The following is a 24,216-nucleotide window of genomic DNA, read 5'->3' as shown; positions in this document are numbered from 1 at the left end:
GAGGAGGGAGGAGGGTTCAGGATGGGGAGCACCTGTATACCTGTGGCGGATTCGTTTTGATGTTTGGCAAAACTAATACAGTGTTTCAGGTTTAAAAATAAAATAAAATTAAATTAAAATAAAAAAAAAAGAAAATGAGAGATACCAAAGGAACATTTCATGCAAAGATGGGCTTGATAAAGGACAGAAATGGTATGGACCTAACAGAGGCAGAAGATATTAAGAAGAGGTAGCAAGAATACACAGAAGAACTGTACAAAAAAGATCTTCACGACCAAGACAATCATGTTGGTGTCATCACTCACCTAGAGCCAGACATCCTGGAATGTGAAGTCAAGTGGGCCTTAGAAAGCATCACTACGAACAAAGCTAGTGGAGGAAATGGAATTCCAGTTGAGCTATTCCAAATCCTGAAAGATGATGCTGTGAAAGTGCTGCACTCAATATGCCAGCAAATTTGGAAAACTCAGCAGTGGCCACAGGACTGGAAAAGGTCAGTTTGCATTCCAATCCCAAAGAATGCTCAAACTACCGCACAATTGCATTAATCTCACATGCTAGTAAAGTAATGCTTATAATTCTCCAAGCCAGGCTTCAGTAATATGTGAACCGTGAACTTCCAGATGTTCAAGCTGGTTTTAGAAAAGGTAGAGGCACCAGAGATCAAATTGCCAACATCCGCTGGATCATAGAAAAACCAAGAGAGTTCCAGAAAAACATCTATGTCTGCTTTATTGACTATGCCAAAGCCTTTGACTGTGTGGATCACAATAAACTGTGGAAAATTCTGAAAGACATGAGAATACCAGACCACCTGACCTGCCTCTTGAGAAACCTATATGCAGGTCAGGAACCAATAGTTAAAACTGGACATGGAACAACAGACTAGTTCCAAATACCAACAGGAGTACGTCAAGGCTGTATATTGTCACCCTGCTTATTTAACTCATATGCAGAGTACATCATGAGAAACATTGGGCTGGAAGAAGCACAAGCTGGAATCAAGACTGCCAGGAGAAATATCAATAACCTCAGATATGCAGATGACACCACCCTTATGGCAGAAAGTGAAGAGGAACTAAAAAGCCTCTTGATGAAAGTGAAAGAGGAGAGTGAAAACGTTGGCTTAAAGCTCAATATTCAGAAAACGAAGATCATGGCATCCAGTCCCATCACTTCATGGGAAATAGACGGGGAAATAGTGGAAACAGTGGCAGACTTTATTTTTTGGGGCTCCAAAATCACTGCAGATGGTCACTGCAGCCGTGAAATTAAAAGATGCTTACTTCTTGGAAGGAAAGTTATGACCAACCTAGATAGCATATTGAAAAGCAGAGACATTACTTTGCCAACAAAGGTCCATCTAGTCAAGGCTATGGTTTTTCCAGTGGTCATGTATGGATGTGAGAGTTGGACTGTGAAGAAAGCTGAGTGCCGAAGAATTGATGCTTTTGAACTGTGGTGTTGGAGAAGACTCTTGAGGGTCCCTTGGACTGCAAGGAGATCCAACCAGTCCATCCTAAAGGAGACCAGTCCTGGGTGTTCTTTGGAAGGACTGATGCTGAAGCTAAACGCCAATACTTTGGCCACCTCATGCGAAGAGCTGACTCATTGGAAAAGACTCTGATGCTGGGAGGGACTGGGGGCAGGAGGAAAAGGGGACGACAGAGGATGAGATGGCTGGATGGCATCACCGACTTGACGGACATGAGTTTGGGTGAACTCCAGGAGTTGTTGATGGACAGGAAGGCCTGGCGTGCTGCGATTCATGGGGTCGCAAGAGTCAGACACGACTGAGCTACTGAACTGAACTTAATGTGCATATAACAGGAGACCCAAAGGAGAGGAGAGATAGAGGAGGTATGTAAATGCTTTTGAAGAAGTAATGGCCAAATTTCCCAATTTCTATGGAAAAAAAAAGCAACCTACGCACTTAAGAAGATCAACAAATTCCAAGCTCAAGAAACCTGAAGAGGACTACAACAGGGCACACCATAATCAAATCATTTGCAGGCAATGATTGAGAGAACTATCACATCACAGGGGAGAGAAACAAAAGTAAGGATAACAGTTGACTTTTCATGAGAAACAGTGCAAGCTAGACCAAAATGGAGCAACACCTTCAAAATAATGATACTGATAGAAAAAAATTATCAACCTGAAATGCTTTAGCTGGTGAAAATACATTCAAAAACAAAGATGAAAAAAGATCTTTCAAGATATACAATAGCTTAAAAAAAATTTATCAGCAGCATACAACAAAAAATCTTAAAGGATCCCCTTCAAGTAGAAGGAAAATGTTATGAGATGTAAATCTGGATCCACATAAAGGAATGAAAAGCACTAGAAATGGTAACTACATGGGTAAATATAAGGATTCTGACAATTGAAACGGACTTCCCAGGTGGCACTAGTCCACCTGCAAATGCAGGTAGACAAGAGAGACACAGGCTCGATCCCTGAGTTGGGAAGATGCCCTGGAGAAAGGCACGGCAACCCACTCCAGTATTCTTGCTTGGAGAATCTCATGGACAGACGAGCCTGGTGGGCTTCAGTTCATAGGGTCGCAGAGAGTCAGACAAAACTAAAGTGACTTAGCATGCATAGCATGCATATGGATTTTAAATCCCTTTAAAAATAACCAGTTGTTTAATGAAAAAATAAGCTAAATGTATCCTGAAATTTAAAATATATGAAGAAGTAAAATATATGGTAATCATAGCATAAAAACTGAAAGGGGGAAATACAAGTACACTTGACCTCTGAACATGGGTTTGAACTGCACATGTCCATTTATATGTGGATTTTTTTTTCAATAAATACATCCTACAGTACCACACAATCCATGACTGATTGACTCCAAGGGTGTGGAACTATATATACAAAGGGCTGACTGGAAATTCATATGCAGATTTTCAACCACAGGGGTCAGTGCCCCTAAGTCCACATTGTCCAAGGGTCAACTATATTTTTGTACGTTCTTATATATGAAGTAGTATAATATCACTAGAAAGTAGAGACTGATTAAAGATGCATATAATAAAGCCTAAAGCAATCATGAAATTAGCAGAAAGACGACATATAACTGATAAACCAACAGAGCAAAGATGAAATCACAAAAATATATAGAATTAATCCAAAAGGCATAAAAGAGAAAGGGGAGAAAGAAACATAAGAGACAAACAGAAAACAAACAGTAAGTTGGCAGATTTAAACCAAACTATATCACATTAAATGTAAATAGTCTAACATAAGCACACCAATTAAAAGGCAAGAGATTATTAGAACGGATTAAAAAAAGATCTAATGACGTGCTGCCTACAAGAAAACCCACTTTAAACAGGGAGACAAAAATTGGTTAAAAGTAAAAGGATGGAAAAATGGGAACTGTCTAGCCACTCTTAAAATAATCATCAAAATGAAAAGAATGACTACTGACATAATTTTGATTCACATGTTGCTATAATCCAGGAAATATTTTCATATTCAACAGTCCTTTACAAGTCTTAAGTTCTAAGTATCAATACTATCTTGTATTCTTCATAACAGAATTCACCATTTGCATGTGTTCACACATCATTATCATTTCAATTATGTCAACAGTACTTCTAAATACAACAAACTAAAAATTTCAAAACAAATTTTCAACCTGAGCTAAGAAATTAGCAATATATCCTGATGAATAAGTAACCACAATGTATTCTCAAACATGGATATGTATGTCCAATAGTTCACTTCTATATAAATTGTGACTTCACTTAATATTCTGTGCTAAGACAAAAGAGTCTGAGCCAGATGACATAGGCCAAATATAACTACATCTCACCACACCCCCTACCTTTGGGGAAAAGTTTAAAAGAATATTGATTTTTCTTTCTGATATATTCAACCAAAAATGTTTTAACATCTCTTTATGGCTGTTTAACCATCAGCCATCCATTGAAGCATTTATAGAAATATATACACACCAGGCATTGTACCTTATTATCTAGGCACCAGGGATACCAAATCAGTGTTATACTCCTGAGAAACAAGTCTGTTGGGGGAGAAAATGGGAATATATATTTGTAAAATGTCATAATATGTGGAAATTATGTTATAGAATGATTTCCCTATCTTCTCAACTTTCTGAATGTGAACTGGTCCATTTCACCTTAGTGTGAAATTTATATACATAGAGCTGTTTGTATTATTCTTTTACTATACTTTTAATGTCTGCAGGGTCTGTAGTGATATCCCCTATTTCATTCCTGCTATTGTGTCTTCTATTCTTGTTTTTTTCGGTCTTGTTAGAGGCTTGTCAACTTTACTGATCTTTTTAAAGAACCAGCACTTTGTTTTGTTCATTTTCTCTACTTTTTATGTTACCAATTTCATTGTTTCTGCTTTTTATTATTTTCTTCCTTCTGCCTGCTTCTGGTTTTATTTCGCTCATCTTTTTCTAGTTTTTTGAAGTGGGAGACTAGATTGTTGATTTGAAACTTTTCCTTTTCTCTAATGTATAAATACTTATGTCCCTTTAAAGTTTAATTACAGACTCAGAAAAAGAAAGAAATTTAGTCACAAATTTGGGAATATCAGAAATTTAAAAGATCAGCATGTGAGAAATAGAACAAATTATGAAAAAAGACAAATCTCCAAGTTAAGATACAGAAAACATTCAAATTCAGCTGAATAGCACAGCATTATTACTAAAACTATTCCTCAAAATATAATGATTTGGACCTAATGGCTTAAAGTAAATAATCACAAAATCAACCACGTGTAGAGAGGAAAAAAATCCACACACAGAACGTAACTCCCCAAATCTGCACTACAGAAAATGCAAGAGAAGGAAAGGGAAAAAAAAGAATTAGAGTCTCTTTTCTTCCGTTCGTATTCTTGGATGAGCTTCTTTACTATTGAGACCAATTCAAAGATTCCTAAATGCTGCCCAACAGCAACTGAGACTTCGCATATGCAAAATAAAAGTGTAGAACTATAATGATTTCACTTGAGTTGCCCCCATGGACAAATATTCATTTTGAATGTAACATACAGAAGAATAAAATATATTTTTGCTTACCCTCTGAGCTTTTGCAAGTTCTTCTTTTAATCTTTCATAGCCCTTTTCTCTAACTTCCAAAACAGATGGGCTTCGTAAGCGGGACAGACTATCAGTGCTCAACCCAAAAATATCATCACTGCCATCACAGGCTTCTGTTAGAGTAGCACCCTGTAAAAACTCCCTCTCTGCACTACAGTTGTTCTTTCTTGTAGTTAATTTAAGTAACCCAGCTGCGACTCCAGAGGTAGAACAAGGTGCTGGATCTGTACCACGGATGCTGTAAAGGAGAGTTCAAACAAACATCAGCATGTGCTCAAGTATTAACTGGCATAAACACACATGCCTATAACTGCATTATCCAATTTGTTCACCACCAGAACTAATTAATAGTATGTCCAGAGCCAAAGCAACAACATCTCAAATCCTTCATAGCCATATATGGCTAATGGCTATCATCTTAAATAGCACAGAGAATATTTTCATCATGCCAGAAAGTTCTATTGGATAGTGATACTCTAGAACAGGGGTCTGCAAACTAAATGTAGAATAAATCCAGCCTGCCACCTGTTCCCTGAAGGCCCACAAGCCAAAAATGATTTTTACATTTTCAAATGGTTGAAAATAATCAAAATAATAATATTTTGTGGCTCAAGAAAATTATATAAAATCCAAAATTCAAGGTTCATATACAAAGTTTTACTGGCGCTTATCCATTTACATACTGCTTATGACTATTTTTAGAGAAGGAAATGGCAACCCACTCCAGTATTCTTGCCTGGAGAATCCCATGGATGGAGAAGCCTGGCAGGCTATAGTCCACAGGGTTGCAAAGAGTCGGACACGACTGAGTGACTTCACTTTCATGACTACTTTCACACTTTAATAGTCACGTCCAGCAGTCCAAACAGAGACTGTGTAGCCCACAAAGCCCGAAATATTTGCTATTTGGCCCTTTACATAAAAAGTCTGCGACCTCTGCTCTTGATCATTAATATGTATTGCTCTTCATAAACAACCTTATATTATTCAAATTTTCTAAAATAATAAAACTTAAAATAAGTTAACCAAGCAAAATTCATTTGTTTAATACAATGCTCTAAAACAAGCATCTTGATTCTCTCCTACCTGCCACTGGATATTTCCGCACAATTTAAACGTCTGGGGGAGGAATACACAGGTTGTGTAGGAAGGTCAGAAACATCTAAGGCATTAGCCTGGATCGGGGTGGAGCACAAAGCTGAAGGATGTGGCCGATAGATGACACTAGGTGAGGTAGTCTGCTCTTGAGTTCCCGGTTCATACACAGCAAGAAGGTCTGGAGAAGTAGGTGAAGCGAGGTTCACTTCATGGAAGCCTTCCAAGGGGTCATTAGCCATAGCAAAAGCCTCATCATAGAACAACCTACATTTAAAAGCAGAAAATTATTTTGAGATAGTGACATTTAAAATTAAAGTAAGACGTACATTTATAGAATGTGTTTAACAGTCCATTATAAAATATAAACTTAAACAGAAAAAAACCAGTCATTTAAAATTTAATAAGTGACCTCAGAGGATAAATACTATACAAGGCAAAAGATCTGATTCAAAATAAACTTGAAAGTGATGGATAACACTGTTACAGTAAGTAATTAATAAGTAACAATGAGGAATGAATAAAAATTTGCTTGATATTAACTTTCCTATCATATGTGTCTTTGGTTAAAAAAAGAAGAGGCAGTAAAGACAGACAGATACACATACTCGGAATAAGAGAGACTAAGTTCAATGAACTATTCTGTTCTGCTTCAAAGAAAGTCACATGTGACTGGATGACTCAGTGTTTTCTCTTCTTTTATTTTGAAATAATTTCAGATTTACAAAAAGTTGCAGAGATATATATATATTTCACCCACATTATGAAACTGTTAACATTTTAGAACCATTTGAGAATAGATTTTACGCATGATACCCATTACTCCTTAACATCTCAGTGTATATATCCTAAGTAACACATCACCAAAATCAGGATGTTATTAACACTGATCACTACTACCATCTAAACAACAGGCCCCAATCAAAGTTCACTGATTATCCTAACAATGTTTTCAATTGGCCCAGGATCCAACCCAGGATAATGCATTACATTTCTCTAAGCCTTAAATTTTCCCTCTAACGGGATGAGAATGGGGATAATAATACTCCCTTCATCAGGTTGCAGTGAGGATTGAGGGAGAAAACCCACATAAAGTATTTAGTAATGTACTATGCATCTGGCACAGAGTACAACTCAATAAATATGTTATCAGTCAGCCATTAACAGTAATATGCATGCTTCAGTTTCTCCATAAGTAAAAAGTATTTCATAAACTACACAATTACAAAACAAAATTTATGTGAAAACTAAAAAGTATACCACTCAAGTTTTTCACTTAAAAAATATAAAGAAATCTTATAAACTGTTATTGATTTCCCACTGTCTAAAGAATAAACTCTGAACTTGTTATTCTGAAAATCAAGGTTTTCTATGTCAACTCAATCTCTCTTCTCAATTGTTTCTTTATTACAACAGTACTTTGATAATCATGACTAACACCTTCCCCAAACTTCGAAAAAAATCCCAAACACAGCACTATTACAGCACATAATTTCATTATAAAATTAAAAAAATATATATTAAACTGAAAAATTTTACTCTCTCATATTCTTAATTAAAAAGTGTTAAAAAAAACAAGACAAGTAGGGAGAAGGCAATGGCACCCCACTCCAGTACTCTTGCCTGGAAAATCCCACAGATGGAGGAGCCTGGTAGGCTGCAGTCTATGGGGTCGCTAAGAGTCCGACACGACTGAGTGACTTCACTTTCACTTTTCACTTTCCTGCACTGGAGAAGGAAATGGCAACCCACTCCAGTGTTCTTGCCTGGAGAATCCCAGGGACAGAGGAGCCTGGTGGGCTGCCGTCTATGGGGTCACACTGAGTCGGACACAACTGAAGCGACAGCAGCAGCAGCAGGGAACAACAAAGGCCACAGTAAAGTTGGGAAGGAAGGGAATTGACAAAATATTTATATACTCTCAAAATTACAGATTACTACATGTAATCTGTAATCAGGCCTTCAAAGACATACAGTCAGCCCTCCATATCCAGGGATTCCACACCCTCAGGTAGAAAAAATTCAGAATAAAAATTCCAGAAAGTTCCAAAAAATAAACTTGAATTTGCCACACTGGCAACTATTTACACAAAATTTACACTCTATTAGTTACTATTGGAGAAGGCAATGGCATCCAACTCCAGTACTCTTGCCTGGAAAATCCCATGGACGGAGGAGCCTGGTAGGCTGCAGTCCATGGGGTCGTGAAGAGTCGGACACGACTGAGCGACTTCACTTTGACTTTTCACTTTCATGCACTGGAGGAGGAAATGGCAACCCACTCCAGTGTTCTTGCCTGGAGAATCCCATGGACAGAGGAGCCTGGTGGGCTGCCATCTATGGGGTCGCACAGAGTTGGACACGACTGAAGCGACTTAGCAGCAGCAGCAGTAGTAGCAGCAGTTACTATAGGATTATAAACGATGATTTTAAGTATACGGGAGGATGTGCATAGGATACATGCTGATACTGTGTCATTTTATATAAGGGACTTGAGCATCCAGGAATTCTGATCTGGGGTGAGAGTGAGTCTTGAAACCAATGCCCTGTGGGCAGGTACTCAGGGACAACTGTATATGGACAATCAAAACCCTAACTATTAAATCTGCAAATACCAAATTTCAAATCCAATGAATGTTTTCTTTATTGTAGTAAACAGTAATTTCAGTCCTTAAAATGAAACTAAACTTTGCTTTTTTTACCCAAAATATTCACTATGCCAAAAGGAAGATCATATCAACAAGGAATTTAAAGTATTTAACGTTCAATTTTAATTTATTACCTTTCCCTAAAATAATATTTTTCATTTGTTGTTCATAATACACACACAAACACAAAAGCAAACATCTAAACCTGAATATTTCATATTCAAGAGAATATAGTTTATCAATCAATTCACTCAACACGAGAAATAAGGTTTTCATTAAACACTGACATTTTATCAGGAACCATGATACTTTTTCTTTGATCTCATATACTCCTAATTCACCTCTATATACCTGAGAGGTTCACTGAATCATCGTGGGAAAGTATTTGCATTTCTGGAAATGTAAAATGGCACAAACCCTATGGAGGAAAATTTGACAATATCCACAAAATGACAGTCATTGAATCTATGACCCAGCATGCCCACTTGACGGGGCTTTATCCCAAATATAAATGGGCAAAATAAAAAAGAAAAGATATATTCATAAGGCCAATGGCACTAGCAAAAGACTGACTGACTGAACCAACACAGGCACATTCTCATCAGGAAGCACTATATAGCTATAAAAATAAATGAGCAATACCTACATACTGCTATGAAGGAAACCTGAGAATACACTGACATTGATAAACAAACAGTATATAATAAGCTACCTTTTATATAAGAAAGGGGAATGTACAAATTTATATGTATATAATTATATATATTTCTATGTACTTATATTTTAGAAATAGAAGGATATACCAAAAATTAATTTTTAAAAAAGTTATCTTTAGGAAAAAGGCAAGAACAGGAAGAGGAGACAGGCGTAAAACCTACACTTTTCCAAATGTACCCTACTTTATAGATATGAATTTGAACATGGAACCACGTACATAAGGCAAAATTAGATTTTTTTTTAAATCTTTAAAAATAGAAGATGAATCTAGCTCCATTTGGTACTTTATAAGATTGAGAAGAACTATTTCAAATGACTTTTAAGATTGAGAAGAACTATTTCAAATGACTTTAAAGCACAGTAATAAAACTGTATATCCCCAGTGGCATATATTCTAAGAACAAAAGGAAATTTAAAAAACAATACACTATTTTCAGTAATTGTATTAGTAATGTTGATACTGCTATTCTGAAACTATTGTATAAGATTAAACAATATCATTCAGAACTAAAATTTTCAGCATATGAGAAAAGAGACACAAATACAAAATCAAGGAATTTAAAACTCTGAAGTCCTAAATTTGAATCAGAAATACCAGGAAAATCTCTTCTATTTATAAAAATGCCTATCTTTTTCCGCTGAAAAGGTATAAGAGCAATAACCAACTCAGGAGCAATGCACACCTCTTATGCCCAAAGCAGTATCATATCCTACCAAAAAAAAGAACAGTGGCAACTCTGAGGAATAGCTGATCCCAGGCCCGGGGCAGTAATATACAAAAGGATCTTGGAACATCTTGTTTTACCAGGAAGCAAAAAAGCTATCAAAGACTACTGGAGAGGTATCAAAAGGACTCCCACTAAACAGAGATGGGACAACCTGAACATCAAAAAGGACAATCTCTGTTAAGAACAAACAAACAAAAAAACCCAGTTTTAAGCTCAAGGTTTCATGATTATACTAAAAATAAAGCAAACAATAATAAATCTGACTCCTTTTGATCAGTACCATGTAACCAAAACACTATTTTGAAAACTGGTAAAATAAAGAATCCAGTATTTATCCTGACTTTCCGATATATCAGAGAACTAAGAGTTTATGAGGAAAAGTCCTTCTTTTCAAAGAGTCCCGCTTAATAACTTTGTATTCTTAATGAAACAATGAGTCTAGACAACAATTATCAATAACTATTAAAGCCCTAAGGCAAAATCTGGGGGACTTTATAATTAATGGATCAAAACGACAGTACTTGAACTCACTGATGACTTAATATCACGAAAAGGGAGAAAATCATAAGTTATGAGAATTATGTGGTAAAAAAGGGAAGAACACTACCACCATTCATGAAGTATTCTTGACCCCCTCCCCTAATAGAAAGAAAATGACCTCAATTCAATTAACTCTCTAGGTGATTATCAGTTTGTAGGAAATATAGAGCACAGTGTGTGCGGGCTCAGTCATGTCCGACTGTCTGCAACGCCAGGGACTGCAGTCCACCAGGCTCTTCTGTCCATAGAATTTTCCAGACAAGAGTACTGGAGTGGGCTGCCATTTCCTACGCCAGGGATCTTCCCAAGCCAGGGATCAAACCTGAGTCTCCTGTGTCTCCTGCATTGGCACACCTTTACCACTGCGCCACCTGGGAAGCCCAACAGAGGGTAAAAGAACATATTAAAAATAGCACCATATGTACAAAAACAGCAAAACCCAGACTTTGGGAAACTCTACTGGTTAAATCACCTGGTTTTTTTCAATAAATAAAAAGGCGGGGGGGGGGGGGGGTTTATAAAGAGACTTGAGACATAAAGAAATATAATGTGGGGACCTTTTTTGAATTGTCTGAATTAACCAACTATAAAAACATTATGAAAAAAAATCAATGGAACCTGAACACTGGATATTACTGATATTATTATGAATTATTGTCAGTTTTTAGAGATAATAATGGTATGATGGTTATGTGAAAAAAACTTATCCTTTAGGGATACTACAGAAAAACAGAAGAAATAAAATTCCTTAGATTTGCTTCAAAATAATCCAGGGGAGAAGGACGGTATGGGGAGCTAAGTCATCCAACTACCAGAACCAATCTCACAGGATTTCAGAGCTGTTTCTCCCCTCAGTTCAGTTCAGTCGCTCAGTCGTGTCCGACTTTTTGCGACCCCATGGGCTGCAGCACCCCAGGCTTCCCTATCCATCACCAACTCCCAGAGGGTGCTCAAACTCATGCTCATCAAGTCAGTGATGCCATCTATTTACTGAGCATTTACTAAATAGCAGGTATAGTGCCAGTACATGTATAGCTGAGGAAGCTGCAGCTTAGGGCAACCAGGATTAAAATCTCTGGCTTTTGGGACTTCACAGAGTCCTAGCTCTTAACCACACCACACTTATCACCACTAGAATTGCTTTCCCTTTCCACTGTTAGACGGTTCATGTAAAAATGTTTCTCCTTAAATTGAATTAAAATCCATTAGGTGACTCAGACGGTAAAGTGTCTGCCTGCAATGCCGGAGACCCGGGTTCAATCCCTGGGTTGGGACGATCCCCTGGAGAAGGAAATGCAGCCCACTCCAGTATTCTTGCCTGGAAAATTCCATGGACGGAGGAGCCTGGTAGGCTACAGTCCATGGGGTCGCAAAGAGTCATACACAACTGAGCCAGTTCACCTCACATCCCTGCAACACTCACTCTATTTTTCCTATAAACATTCAATTGTTCTTTCAATGAGTTTTCACAGAGAGTCTACTATGTGCCAGGCTCTGGGGAAAGAAGATGGTAAATCATCTCTGCTCCCAAATAGTATCAATATAGTAGGAGACAATGACAATTAGAGGCAATGACACAGTGTGATAAACGCCACAGAATAAGCAAAGGCTACTAAGAGACCACACAAGAAGGCCAAATAAATCAGAAGGAAAAGACTCCCAGAAAAAGTAAAGCCAAAGAAAAAACCCAAAGAAATAGGAAATAATGAGAAAGATAAAGCCCTTGGAAGGACTTTTCAGGCATGTCTAAGGTGTAAAAGTAAAGCATTTGTGGAAAATGTTCCATAAACTGGAGCACAGACTAGGAACATAAGATCCAAACCTCAAAGAGAGGCAGGTTTGAACCCTGGTAGTTCAGTCAGTAAAGAACCTGTCTGCTGTGCAGGAAACCCAGGTCCGATCCCTAGATCAGGAAGATCCCCTGGAGAAAGAAATGCCAAACCACTACAGTATCCTTGCCTATAAAATCCCTGGTGACAGAGGAGCCTGGTGGGCTACAGTTCATGGGTTCCCAAAGAGTCGGGCATGACTGAGCGACTAACACTTTCCCTTTTCTATCAAATTACTGGGCCAATGTGTGCCTATCTTCTCTCATCTGGAAACCTAGCTTGGTTTGCTTCCTCACAGGTTGAGAATTAAGAGAGAAATGCAAGTAGCATTTAGTAGAGTACCTCAGAGCACTGCCTTTATGTACAATGTTTTCATTCTGGGGGATACATTAAAACACTGTTTAAATTCCAGCCACTCCTGAAAAGGAAATTATTTGAAGATTAAATGTAGTCCCTTTTTCAAGCATGTGAAATTTCCATAAAATGTGTAACTTATCTGGTAATGAGCTGCCAATCACAATGATCTAAAAATCTTTTGCTCTTTCAAATGGAAGCATTAAGATTTGTTTTGCATTCAAAGTTCTCATACGAATAAAATAAACTGCTATTTTTAAGCAGTAGTACTCTCTGTATTGTGTGTGTGTGTTCAGTAGCTCAGTCGAGTCTGACTCTGCAACCCCGACTGACGGTAGCCCACCAGGTTCCATTTCTTTCTCCAGGGGATCTTCTCAACCCAGGGATCAAACCCATGACTCCCCACATTGGCAGGTGGATTCTTGACCACCAGCGCCACCTAGGAAGCCCTACTCTCAGCATTACTGCTAAGTCGCTTCAGTCATGTCCGACTCTTGTGTGACCCCATAGACAGCAGCCCACCAGGCTCCCCGATCCCTGGGATTCTCCAGGCAAGAACACTGGAGTGGGTTGCCATTTCCTTCTCCAATGCATGAAAGTGAGTAGTAAGTAACTCAATAACTCAATTTCAAGTGCAGTTATCCCAATTCATAAACTAAACTTGTCAGAGATCACTACAAATGAGTAAAAAGGATGATAGCATTCAATTTTTATGGGTGAATTACTAACAGCTTGAGTGGCCTTATTATCACTCAGTTTTAAGTAATAAAGCTGATCTCCAATTTAAAAAGTTGATCAAAACAATTTGCTTCTGATTCATAGTATTCATTATATCTTATTTCTTCTTTCCAGAAGTCAGCATTATCACAGCAAAAACAGCCGCCAATACTTACTGAAAGTTAACTATGTGTCAGTTAACTAAGAATTTCCCATGTATCAACTCAATGAATGCCTAGAAAAATCTTAATGGTTTATAGTTATTAAATGTATTTTATACCTATATTATTTTAGTATAAGTATAATTAATAATTTTATCAATTATTTTTATTCCAGTTGAATGGAAGGATGATTGTCAGCTTCAACTCCTCAGGGCAAATCCTGGTACTAAGTTCTAAGAATACAGATATGAAAATGGGCTAAAAAGAAGATGCATAGCCTATTATGGGCCACTAAATGATAATCCTAGAGAGGAGGAGGAAGACAATGTTTCAAGGAGAAGTAAAAATAAAAGTTAGATTTTTAAATGCTGAATAAGAGTCTGTAGATGAGCTAAGCAAGGAAATAATATAGCATAGTCAAGGAATTAGTTTGGCACTAATGAAACTAACAACAAAAAAAAAAAGAACAGAATATCAAGCTGGAGAAGCAGATATGAGACAGATAATTAAAAGCTTCAATTAACACAGAAAATGTTACTTGGAGTTTCATCCTGAAGAGGTGCTCAGATTTACATTTTAGAAAGTACAGATGAATTGTGATGTCATTAGAAAAATGACTCCCAAGGACTTTAACTAGAGACAAGAGACTAGAGGCAATTAGTTAAGAGGCTACTACAACAGACTAGGCAAGAGAGTATGAAGGTCACACATTGCAAATGAGGGGATGAAGGCATATATATTTAACATCTATATATGAAAACATTCAGAATAGCTTCAATTATATTTCTACGTATACACACACATGCATTACATTATTACATTGTTTATTGTGACATATACATATATACATTATATACATTATTCTAGTTATTGCTCTTGGCATCCCTTTGAAATGGTTCTTACCTCTATTTTATGGATTCAGAAACTGAGGATCAGAGAGGTTAATTAATTTTGTTAATGTGAAACAGTCAGTAACAGAGAGAGGATTCAAAGCCTGGTGTGTCTGACTTCAGCACCTGCGTCTGACTCCACTACATCTTAAAAGGTTAGGGTTAAGACTCAAGACAAAGGTTAGATGAAGACAGAGGATCTCTAAGGCAGTCTTACCCAGCCAATTTTAAGAAGAGAACAATGCAAACAGAAGAATCCTATTTAATCTATGAACGACTGTTTTACTTTCAGAAAGAAAAAACTAAAGTTTCTCTAATGCACTGCTATTGAAATGAGCGTTTGCTGTTACTTTGCCATCCTTTCTATTTTTCCCTACATTCTCTTTGCTCTCATCATTTCCTTATTTTGCTGCTATGCTTGGATTTAAAATAAGTACTTATTCAGCCCCTTATAGTTTGTTGTGGGAGGGTAGGGATAGCATATAAATAAAATCAACAGAAACCTGATTTTAATATAATGGCCTTATGACATAATCAAAAAGTGTGTATGTTTGTAATTAGTAATCCTTACCTAAAAAAAATTTTAATGTTAATTTTTTTAAGTGTGAAACAGTATTATAGCTAACTGCCTTTACCTTTTAAAAACTGTGTGGATCACAATAAACTGTGGAAAATTCTGAAAAGAGATGGGAATACCAGACCGCCTGATCTGCCTCTTGAGAAATTTGTATGCAGGTCAGGAAGCAACAGTTAGAACTGGACATGGAACAACAGACTGATTCCAAATAGGAAAAGGAGTACGTCAAGGCTGTATATTGTCACCCTGCTTGTTTAACTTATATGCAGAGTACATCATGAGAAATGCTGGGCTGGAAGAAGCACAAGCTGGAATCAAGACTGCCGGGAGAAATATCAATAACCTCAGATATGCAGATGACACCACCCTTATAGCAGAAAGTGAAGAGGAACTCAAAGCCTCTTGATGAAAGTGAAAGTGGAGAGTGAAAAAGTTGGCTTAAAGCTCAACATTCAGAAAACGAAGATCATGGCATCCAGTCCCACCACTTCATGGGAAATAGATGGGGAAACAGTGGAAACAGTGGCAGACTTTATTTTTCTGGGCTCCAAAACCACTGCAGATGGTGACTGCAGCCATGAAGTTAAAAGACGCTTACTTCTTGGAAGGAAAGTTATGACCAACCTAGATAGCATATTTAAAAGCAGAGATATTACTTTGCCAACAAAGGTCCATCCAGTCAAGGCTATGGTTTTTCCTGTGGTCATGTATGGATGTGAGAGTTGGACTGTGAAGAAGGCTGAGCGCCTAAGAATTGATGCTTTTGAACTGCAGTGTTGGAGAAGACTCTTGAGAGTCCCTTGGACTGCAAGGAGATCCAACCAGTCCATTCTAAAGGAGATCAGCCCTGGGATTTCTTTGGAAGGAATGATGCTGAAGCTGAAACTCTAGTACTTTGGCCACCTCATGCGAAGATTTGACTCATTGGAAAAGACTCTGATGCTGGGAGGGATTGGGGGCAAGAGGAGAAGGGGACGACAGAGGATGACATGGCTGGATGGCATCACTGACCCGATGGACATGAATCTGAGTGAACTCCGGGAGTTGGTGATGGACAGGGAGGCCTGGTGTGCTGCGATTCATGGGGTTGCAGAGTCGGACATGACTGAGCAACTGATGTGATCTGATCTGAATGATATATTTACAAATAAAATTATACAATGCCTGGAATTTGCTCAAAATAATATAGGAGAGGGACTAGTACAGGGAGTAGATGGGGCAGGATTGACAGTAGTTGATGGGCTAGATGATGGGAAATTTGAAGTTCGTCCTATATTTGCATCTATGTATTTTGTTTTAAATTCTCCATAATTAGAAAATTTTAAGATTTATTCAAATACTATATAAAGGAAGAAAAAACAAAAAGGTGTATAAAAAATAATTTTCTCATTAACTTTCCCTAAAATTATAAAGCTGGTTTTCCAAACTAATATTTGGTTGTAACAAAAAACAATTCACATTTACATTTTAGGAAGCAGTCTATGTTTATAAGTGTGAAATTAATTACTAACTCAAAGGAAAAATTAGTCAGATGGTCAGTCAAGCTACACAATCTTCCCACTCATTAAAGTAGACCACAAATTAATTTCCATTTACTAATAGCACAGGATTAAATGTACAATCTGACATATTGCAAAATGTTCATTACTGCAGATTCTTAAAGGTTTTCAGAAATTCTCAGAACTTGCTGCTGCTACTGCTAAGTTGCTTCAGTCGTGTCCAACTCTGTGCAACCCCATAGACGCAGCCCACCAGGTTCCACGATCCCTGGGATTCTCCAGGCAAGAATACTGGAGAGGGTTGCTATTTCCTTCTCCAATGCATGAAAGTGAAAAGGGAAAGTGAAGTCGCTCAGTCGTGTCCGACTCTTAGCGACCCCATGGACTGTAGCCTACCAGGCTCCTCCGTCCATGGAATTTTCCAGGCAAGAATACTAGAGTGGGTTGCCATTTCTTCTCCAGGGGATCTTCCTGAGCCAAGGATCAAACCCGTGTCTCCTGCATTGGCAGGCACTGTATTACAAATTCTTGGAACAAAAATATAAAAAAAACAATTGTTTTCCAAGTTTCCTTCTCTTAAAAGTGGAAGCCTCTTTATTTTATATATGTAAGAATACAGGTCAATTAAATATTCAATAGGCACTGAAGTATATGTTGATTGGATAAATAAGCAATAAGATTATTTAGGGAAGTAATAAATAGCAGAGCAGTGAAGAGCAGAGACAGTGATTCCAGGCCACCTTTAAAAATTGGAGATAAAACAATAAGTACCATAGCAAGATTGGAGAAACTGTTTTTAAAGTTTGGGGAAAACTGAGCATTTGATCAAACAAGCTTCAGAAAACATTTCTAATTCAGATTCTGTTATTAACTGGCTGTGTGAACTAGGGTATGTCACTTAATTTCTCTGAGCTTCAGTTTCAACATCTATAATGGTGGTGGTATTATCGCCCCTGCCTATATTTGAGAAAATCAAGGGGCTTATCTGTCAATGTAAAAATGTCCTGAAGACTGTAAAGCACAACACAGATGAATGATATCTATAAAGACTTAAAAAAGAATAAATGAGGGGGTAAATAATAAGAGCCTACAAAGGGTTTGCCTTACAAACCAGAAGGGAACCTTAGTTATCCTTGATAAAGACGAAGGAAGGGAAAAACAAGTCTTTCTGAGGTACAGAGTTCAAATTAACTCTCTTCCCAACAAGAAATTAATTAATCCACATTTACGTACTGTTCTTCAAATCTACTTTAGTTGTTCTTTTATACTTCATCTTGATCTGTCAATCAGATGCCCACAAACAAATACTCAAAACTATTATCTGGACACATCAAATGACAATTCACTTACTTAAATGGCTCTAAGGGGCTTCCCAGGTGGCTCAGTGGTAAAGAATCTGCCTGCCATTGCAGGAGACATGGGTTCAATCCCTGGGTTGGGAAGATCCCTTGGAGGAGGAAATGGCAATCCACTCCAGTACTCTTGCCTGGAAAATCCCACAGACAGAGGAGCCTGGAAGGCTACATTCCATGGGGTTGAAAGAGTTGGACACGACTGAGTGCACACACACGCAGGCTATCTTCAGTATGCTTCTGTATGCGTCAAAGCTACTCTCACATTTTTGTATGGAGTTTCCTTCCACTAGATTGTCAAGTTATAAACTTTATTATGTAGAGTTTACCCAAATTCCATTATGCTTATACTTACAACAGTTGTCAATTATAAGCAACAAACTTCTCACACTTGAACTATTTCAATAATTTCCATTCTTCTTCCTCTGATTTAAGTAATCTTCACTTATGGTTAAAGCTATTTAATTTTGTGTTGCTGATATCCTAAGATAAATCAAGATTACTTTTTCGCTTTTTTCTATTTACAACTGAAGCTTACGAAACTACCTTACTTAGCTCTAAGTTGAAAGGGAAAGCAGAAGGGAAACACAGAGATGGCAAATTAATGCTACCTCTTGTAAGTAACCTCTCCTTCCCTTAGGCCCTTCAATCCCTACTCTGAACACTCACTTCCATTTCTACTGCTAGACCAGTTTCAACTCACTTTAACATTCTTTTCGCTAACCATCCATCACCAAACAGCACAGTACCTACTAGGTTCCAGGCCCAATACTAAAGCTATATGTTGGGGTAAGATGCATTAAAGGCCTGCCCTCAAAGCATGTGTTCACTAGAAGAGAACTTACTGTCAACAAACATTTACAAATACGATGTAAATATTAAAATGATACCAAAATAGAGGCATGTGCTCTGTGCTCTGGAAATATTAAAAAAAAAAATACATAAGGACTATGTGGCAAAGGTAAGGACAGCAGGACAGAAAAAGAGTAACTATTAATAGCTAAGTGAAGTGAAAGCTAAGTGAAGGGATTCCCTGGTGGCTCAGAGGGTAAAGCATCTGCCTGCAATATGGGAGACCTGGGTTCAATCCTTGGGTCAGGAAGATCCCCTGGAGAAGGAACTGGCAACCCACTCCAGTATTCTTGCCTGGAGAATCCCATGGACAGTGCCAACCACGGGGTCACAAAGAGTCGGACACAACTGAGGGACTTCACTTTCATTTTCAAGTGAAGTGAAAGTCACTCAGTCATGTCCGATTCTTTGCGACCCCATGGACCATACAGTCCATGGAATTCTCCAGGCCAGAATCCTGGAATGGGTAGCCTTTCCCTTCGCCAGGGGATCTTCCCAACCCAGGGATCAAACCAGAGTCTGCTGCACTGCAGGCAGATTCTTTACCAACTGAGCTATCAGGGCGAGCTAGAAAGGAGTCTTTAAATTTCTTCAGACATTTTCTTTTTAGGATATCAGATGTATTTAAGTAATTTAGTAACCAATTTACCACCCTTCATTGAACTACATCTTGACTCTCACTGTACAGGGCAAAGGTTTGGTGTGAAAGGGTGTACTCCCTCAGATCACCCTCAAAGCTTTCCCTCAACACACAAATATCACTACCAACTCCTCCTCCTCCTTTCTTCCCTACTCTCCAACTACTTAAGCACTTTGTCTTACCTGACACTCATTAATATTACAACACCATATGTATGTGAAGGTACCTTCTAAATTTTGATAAACTTACAAAAAGATATGGCAATGATTACACGGTCTACCTTCCAGACTTCTTACAGTCTTTCCTTTAATCCCCACTGTGACTTGCAGAGTAGACACTCAATGAAATCTGATTTAAAAATCTCTGGTGATACACTAAGAATTACTTATTACACCAATATTAAGTATCTCATAAAAGCTGAATTAAAACCAATTCTTCAGCATTATAATCTATACAGGAAGAAGCGGAGTGGTTAAGAGCATGGACATCAAAGAAAAACTGCCCAACTCCTAATCTAGTCCCCTCATTAATTAGCTTTTGTGACCTTGAGCAAGCTCCATAACCTCTCAGTGCCTCAATCTTCTCAACTATTAAATGGATAAAGTATTACCTAACTCCTAGGTCAATGTGAGAGTAAATGAGCTGGCATAATGCTCAGACCAGAACCTGATACCCCCTAAGGGCTAGACTCTGTAGTAGCAGCAGCAGTGCTCGTATCACATCATCAGAAAACCTGTTTATTTTTTAACCAGTCTTCTTAGTCACAAAGCTCTTTTTACAGAAGGTGTAGTTCAGGAGTGGAAAGAGCAAGGCTGGTAGGATTTCCATTTGGGCAGTCACACTCAGTGTTTAATCCTGGCTCTGCCATTAGTCAGCTATAGGACTACCGACAACTAAGTAACTAGAGGCAAGTTATTCACCTCTCTGACCCTCGATTTCATGATCTGTAAAACGCAATACCACCACCTATATGCCAGGAATGTCCCAAGGACTAGAGAGTCAAGGTACTTGAAGTAACAAGCACAGTGCAGGGCACACTGTTGAGCTCTGTTCCCCTCCTCCACCCCCTACATGGAGCATCTCACCTAATTCTCATCCCACCATTATGAAGCTCATATTAGATTGAGCCATATTGAAAACAGCTGAATACTGGCAAACCCCAAACTGTTCAACCTAACACTACCCCCATTTACAAATGGAGAAAATAAGCTCAGAGGCTAAATGATTTACCCAAGGTCATACACACGATTTAACCAACGGAGCTAAAACTTAAAAAAGATAATTTTTTTAATTAAAATTGGTTCAATGAGTCCTGCTCAGAAAGGGAGGGGGGAGGGTATACTAATTACACTAATACATGTAAGACTACTGTAACCTGCACGTTCTTGTTTTGCCATATTAAAAACCAAGATGATGAGCAGATTTCTAAGAATCTTTCCATCTTAAAAACTATTTGCAGTGGACTTCTCTGTTGGTCCAGTGGTTACAATTCCACACTTCCACAGCAGGGGGCACGGGTTCATCCCAGGTCAGGGAAGTTCAACAGGCTGCACTGAAGACAGTCAACACACACACACACACACACACACACAAAGACACACACCCACACACAGTGTGTCCATGTGTGCTGTAGAAGTCGAGGGTTCAGTGAAAATTAGAGGAATATTTAAAAAAGCATTAACGACACCAATTCAAAACCTAATTAGAAACTCTAATCTAATTAGAAACTCCACTAATCAGAAAATTCACAAAGCAGCTGAACATCAAATATTCATCCTGGTGAAAAGTTAGCGGTATTCAATACCACCGATGAGTTCTTTGCCAAATATACCAGAAGAGTTGCAGTCTATATATGCCCTTTGGTTCTCGAAATAGTGGATACAGAAAAAAAAAAAAGAAAAGCTTTTTTTCCCCCCCCCAATAGTAAGAAATATACTATTGTAGTAACATTATATAACCGCTAAGTTTATTTCTACATATTCCACAAGGATAGGATTCTATCACACAAACCATACTTGGGGTACGTATCTGTCCAAACATGAAAAGTCCTATCAAAACACACCACACTAGTAAATAAAACAGCAAGCGTCAACACAAGGCCCCATCAAAGTGGTGAAATCTTTTAACAGTATCAAATATTTACTCTGACTGGTTACAAATCTATTCTTAATGTTTTCTCCACTCTGCCTCCTTTCTCCTTCATATGTCATTCACCATTTTTTCCCCTTAAAGTGGCATGAACAACAAAATAAGGATAATGAACAGAAACCGGGTCTTGCAACAGATTTACAATACAACAGTTTTGTTCTAATCCTCTTACTGGCCTCTGCTGCAATTATGTAATCATTTCACGGCAAAAGCTTACAAGGAAGTCTCTTTCCCGACCCTGAAATGAAGCTGGAGGGGTAAACAGAAGTGGGAAACAGGTAGCCTCGGAATTTGCTACATTTTCGCGAAACTAAACTGCATCTTCGGAATCATCATTACCTGAGCGCTCTTGATTTTCAAGACTTTACCCATTAGCCATTACAGACTTTTTTTTCTTTTTTAAATCCCATAACTGGCAACTCTTCACGTGCTGCAGATTCCATCTAACACCATCACTTCCCGAGTCCATTAAACTCTCTTTTCCCTGGGCGATCAGAACGAGCTATCCACGCTGGAAGGGTAGTGTAATTACAATTATGTCTGAACAGCTCGCCTCAACTCCCCGAAACAAAAGTCAGGCTGAACTGAGCAGTCTCCTAAGGCGCCGGTTCTTGCCCACCAGGTTTCGCCGAAACCTCCCAAGGGTGACCTCTACGCCTTGGCGCCATGCCCGGCTCGCCGTCTCCTAAGACCCTCGGTCCATGCCTACTGCCTCGCCGGGTCCAGCTCCCGCGCGGCGCCGGCCTCCACACTTGTTGGCGAAGTCTCTTTACAACCCGCTCCGCACGCCGGGCCCTCAGCTCCGGCCGCGCGCGCCCCGCCGACAGGTAACCTGGGTCTGGCTCCACGCCTCGGGCGCTCAGGACAGCGCAGTTAATGAGTAACGCGCCCGAGGGACGGGGGAGGAGCCGCCGCCGCCCGACGCCCACCAGCGGCCCCAAGGGGCGCCTACATGCCCCCAAGGCACCAAGCCTTCGCCACCGCCCGCGTCCGCGAGCCCAGAGGAGCGCGCTCGCCGGAGCCAGGACAGCCGGACCGGGTCCCCGCGCGCCGCGCCCTCACCTGCACCTGCCGCGGCCGCCCCTCCAGGCCAGCTCGCGGGAGGCGGGCGCGCGGGCACTGAGGGGGGCGGTGTTCCGCGTCCTGGGCCTCTCCCTCCCGTCGCCGCGCTCACCTGACTAACCTACCACCGCCGCGGCCCGAGCTCAGGGGCGCTCGCAGAGCCGCACACAGCGCACGCCGAAGCACTCTGAGGCGGAGGAGGACGGCTGGCCGACGCCGCTACACTCTAACGCGGCGAGTGCACTGCTGGAGGAGCCGCCGAGGGAGCGCGGGACTGCGCCTGCGCCGGGAGCCGGGCCCGGAGCCTGGAGCCGTACGGCCCCGCGGAGGGAAGGCGGGGTTAGGGGCTGGGAGGGGGCGGGGCGGGCGTGGGGCCGGAGGGGCCGACGCGCTCCCGCGCCCCCTGGCGCCAGGCGGGGCTTTCGCAAGTGTTGGGCGCGGGCCCCATGTGTCTTCGCGGGTGGTTTCCTTGGGAACCAGGGCGAACTGGCGCTGAGCCTTGTTGCCCTGGGCTTAACAGACGGTCTCCGGTTCACGTCGAATTTGTTGGGCTCTCCAGGAGTCGGAAGATGAACCTTCGATGTGAGTTGAGGACCACTGTATCCAACCTGAGACTCGGCACGCATATGTACCTTACAACGTGTGTCTCTGTGTTTGTGTGTGGGCGTGCGTGAGTCTCTGGGGGCATGGGTGGGAGGAAGGGGAGTCTGATAGAACCTAGATCCTAGCATTCCAGCAACTGTTAGAGCATTCGAGAATGTCGTGTCTGTACCTACCTTCTCTCATCCTTCGTGTCAACTTTTATCAAACTTCCACCCCACTGTAGGTCCTCCAGAGAGGAAACATGAAACTACAAACCATGTTTCCGAAAATCTGATCAAAAAGAGGCAGTCACATCAAATATGCGTCTCTATGTTTAGTCAAAGAGATACAGGCAATTTATGCAATATGTATATTGAGTAGGACCCCCATTCTGTGTATTGATTAGCGGCATAAAAGAAGAGTAGGTTATGGGTATGGCAATAGGAATCAGGACTGAGGAATCAGCTTTGAGGCTGGCACCTTTTAGCTGTTGTCAGTGACCTTGAGCTAACTGATCTCTAATAGCCCCAGTGAATGGGGATAATAAGACTACCCACATCAATAAGTCGTTAAGAAATTAAATGTCTTAATATATGTAAAATACTTAGTGTACTTCATGACACAGTGCCTAATATTGTGTATTTGTCTAAGTAGCTAAGTCGTGTCAGACTCTTGAGACGCCATGGAATGTAGCCTGCCAGGCTCCTCTGTCCGTGGGATTTTTCCAGGCAAGAATACT

General features: G+C 39.8%; 1 protein-coding gene across 3 annotated transcripts in view; it reads right to left on the bottom strand.

Moving 5' to 3' along the window:
- The window catches only part of LOC102410495 (RAB3A interacting protein), a 55,987-nt gene extending 32,814 nt beyond the window's left edge, over window positions 1-23,173 (bottom strand). The window contains exons 1-3 of one of the 3 annotated variants that reach the window (XM_025283958.2): window positions 23,017-23,173; window positions 6,173-6,448; window positions 5,066-5,324 (exon numbers count right to left, since the gene is read on the bottom strand). In XM_025283958.2, coding sequence (XP_025139743.1) covers window positions 5,066-5,324; window positions 6,173-6,423 — 510 coding nt within the window. In that variant the 5' untranslated portion in view covers window positions 6,424-6,448; window positions 23,017-23,173. Of the gene's footprint in view, window positions 1-5,065; window positions 5,325-6,172; window positions 6,449-22,172; window positions 22,306-23,007 lie in introns of those variants that run through there. The other 2 variants (XM_006058397.3, XM_006058398.3) reach the window with 2 other exon arrangements.
- Between the last annotated feature and the right edge of the window lie 1,043 nt (window positions 23,174-24,216).

This window comes from Bubalus bubalis, chromosome 4 (genome assembly GCF_019923935.1).
Source record: "Bubalus bubalis isolate 160015118507 breed Murrah chromosome 4, NDDB_SH_1, whole genome shotgun sequence".
NCBI classification, from domain to species: Eukaryota; Metazoa; Chordata; class Mammalia; order Artiodactyla; family Bovidae; genus Bubalus; species Bubalus bubalis.
Note: the sequence above shows the minus strand (reverse complement) of the source record. Positions and strands in the feature narration are given on the sequence as shown.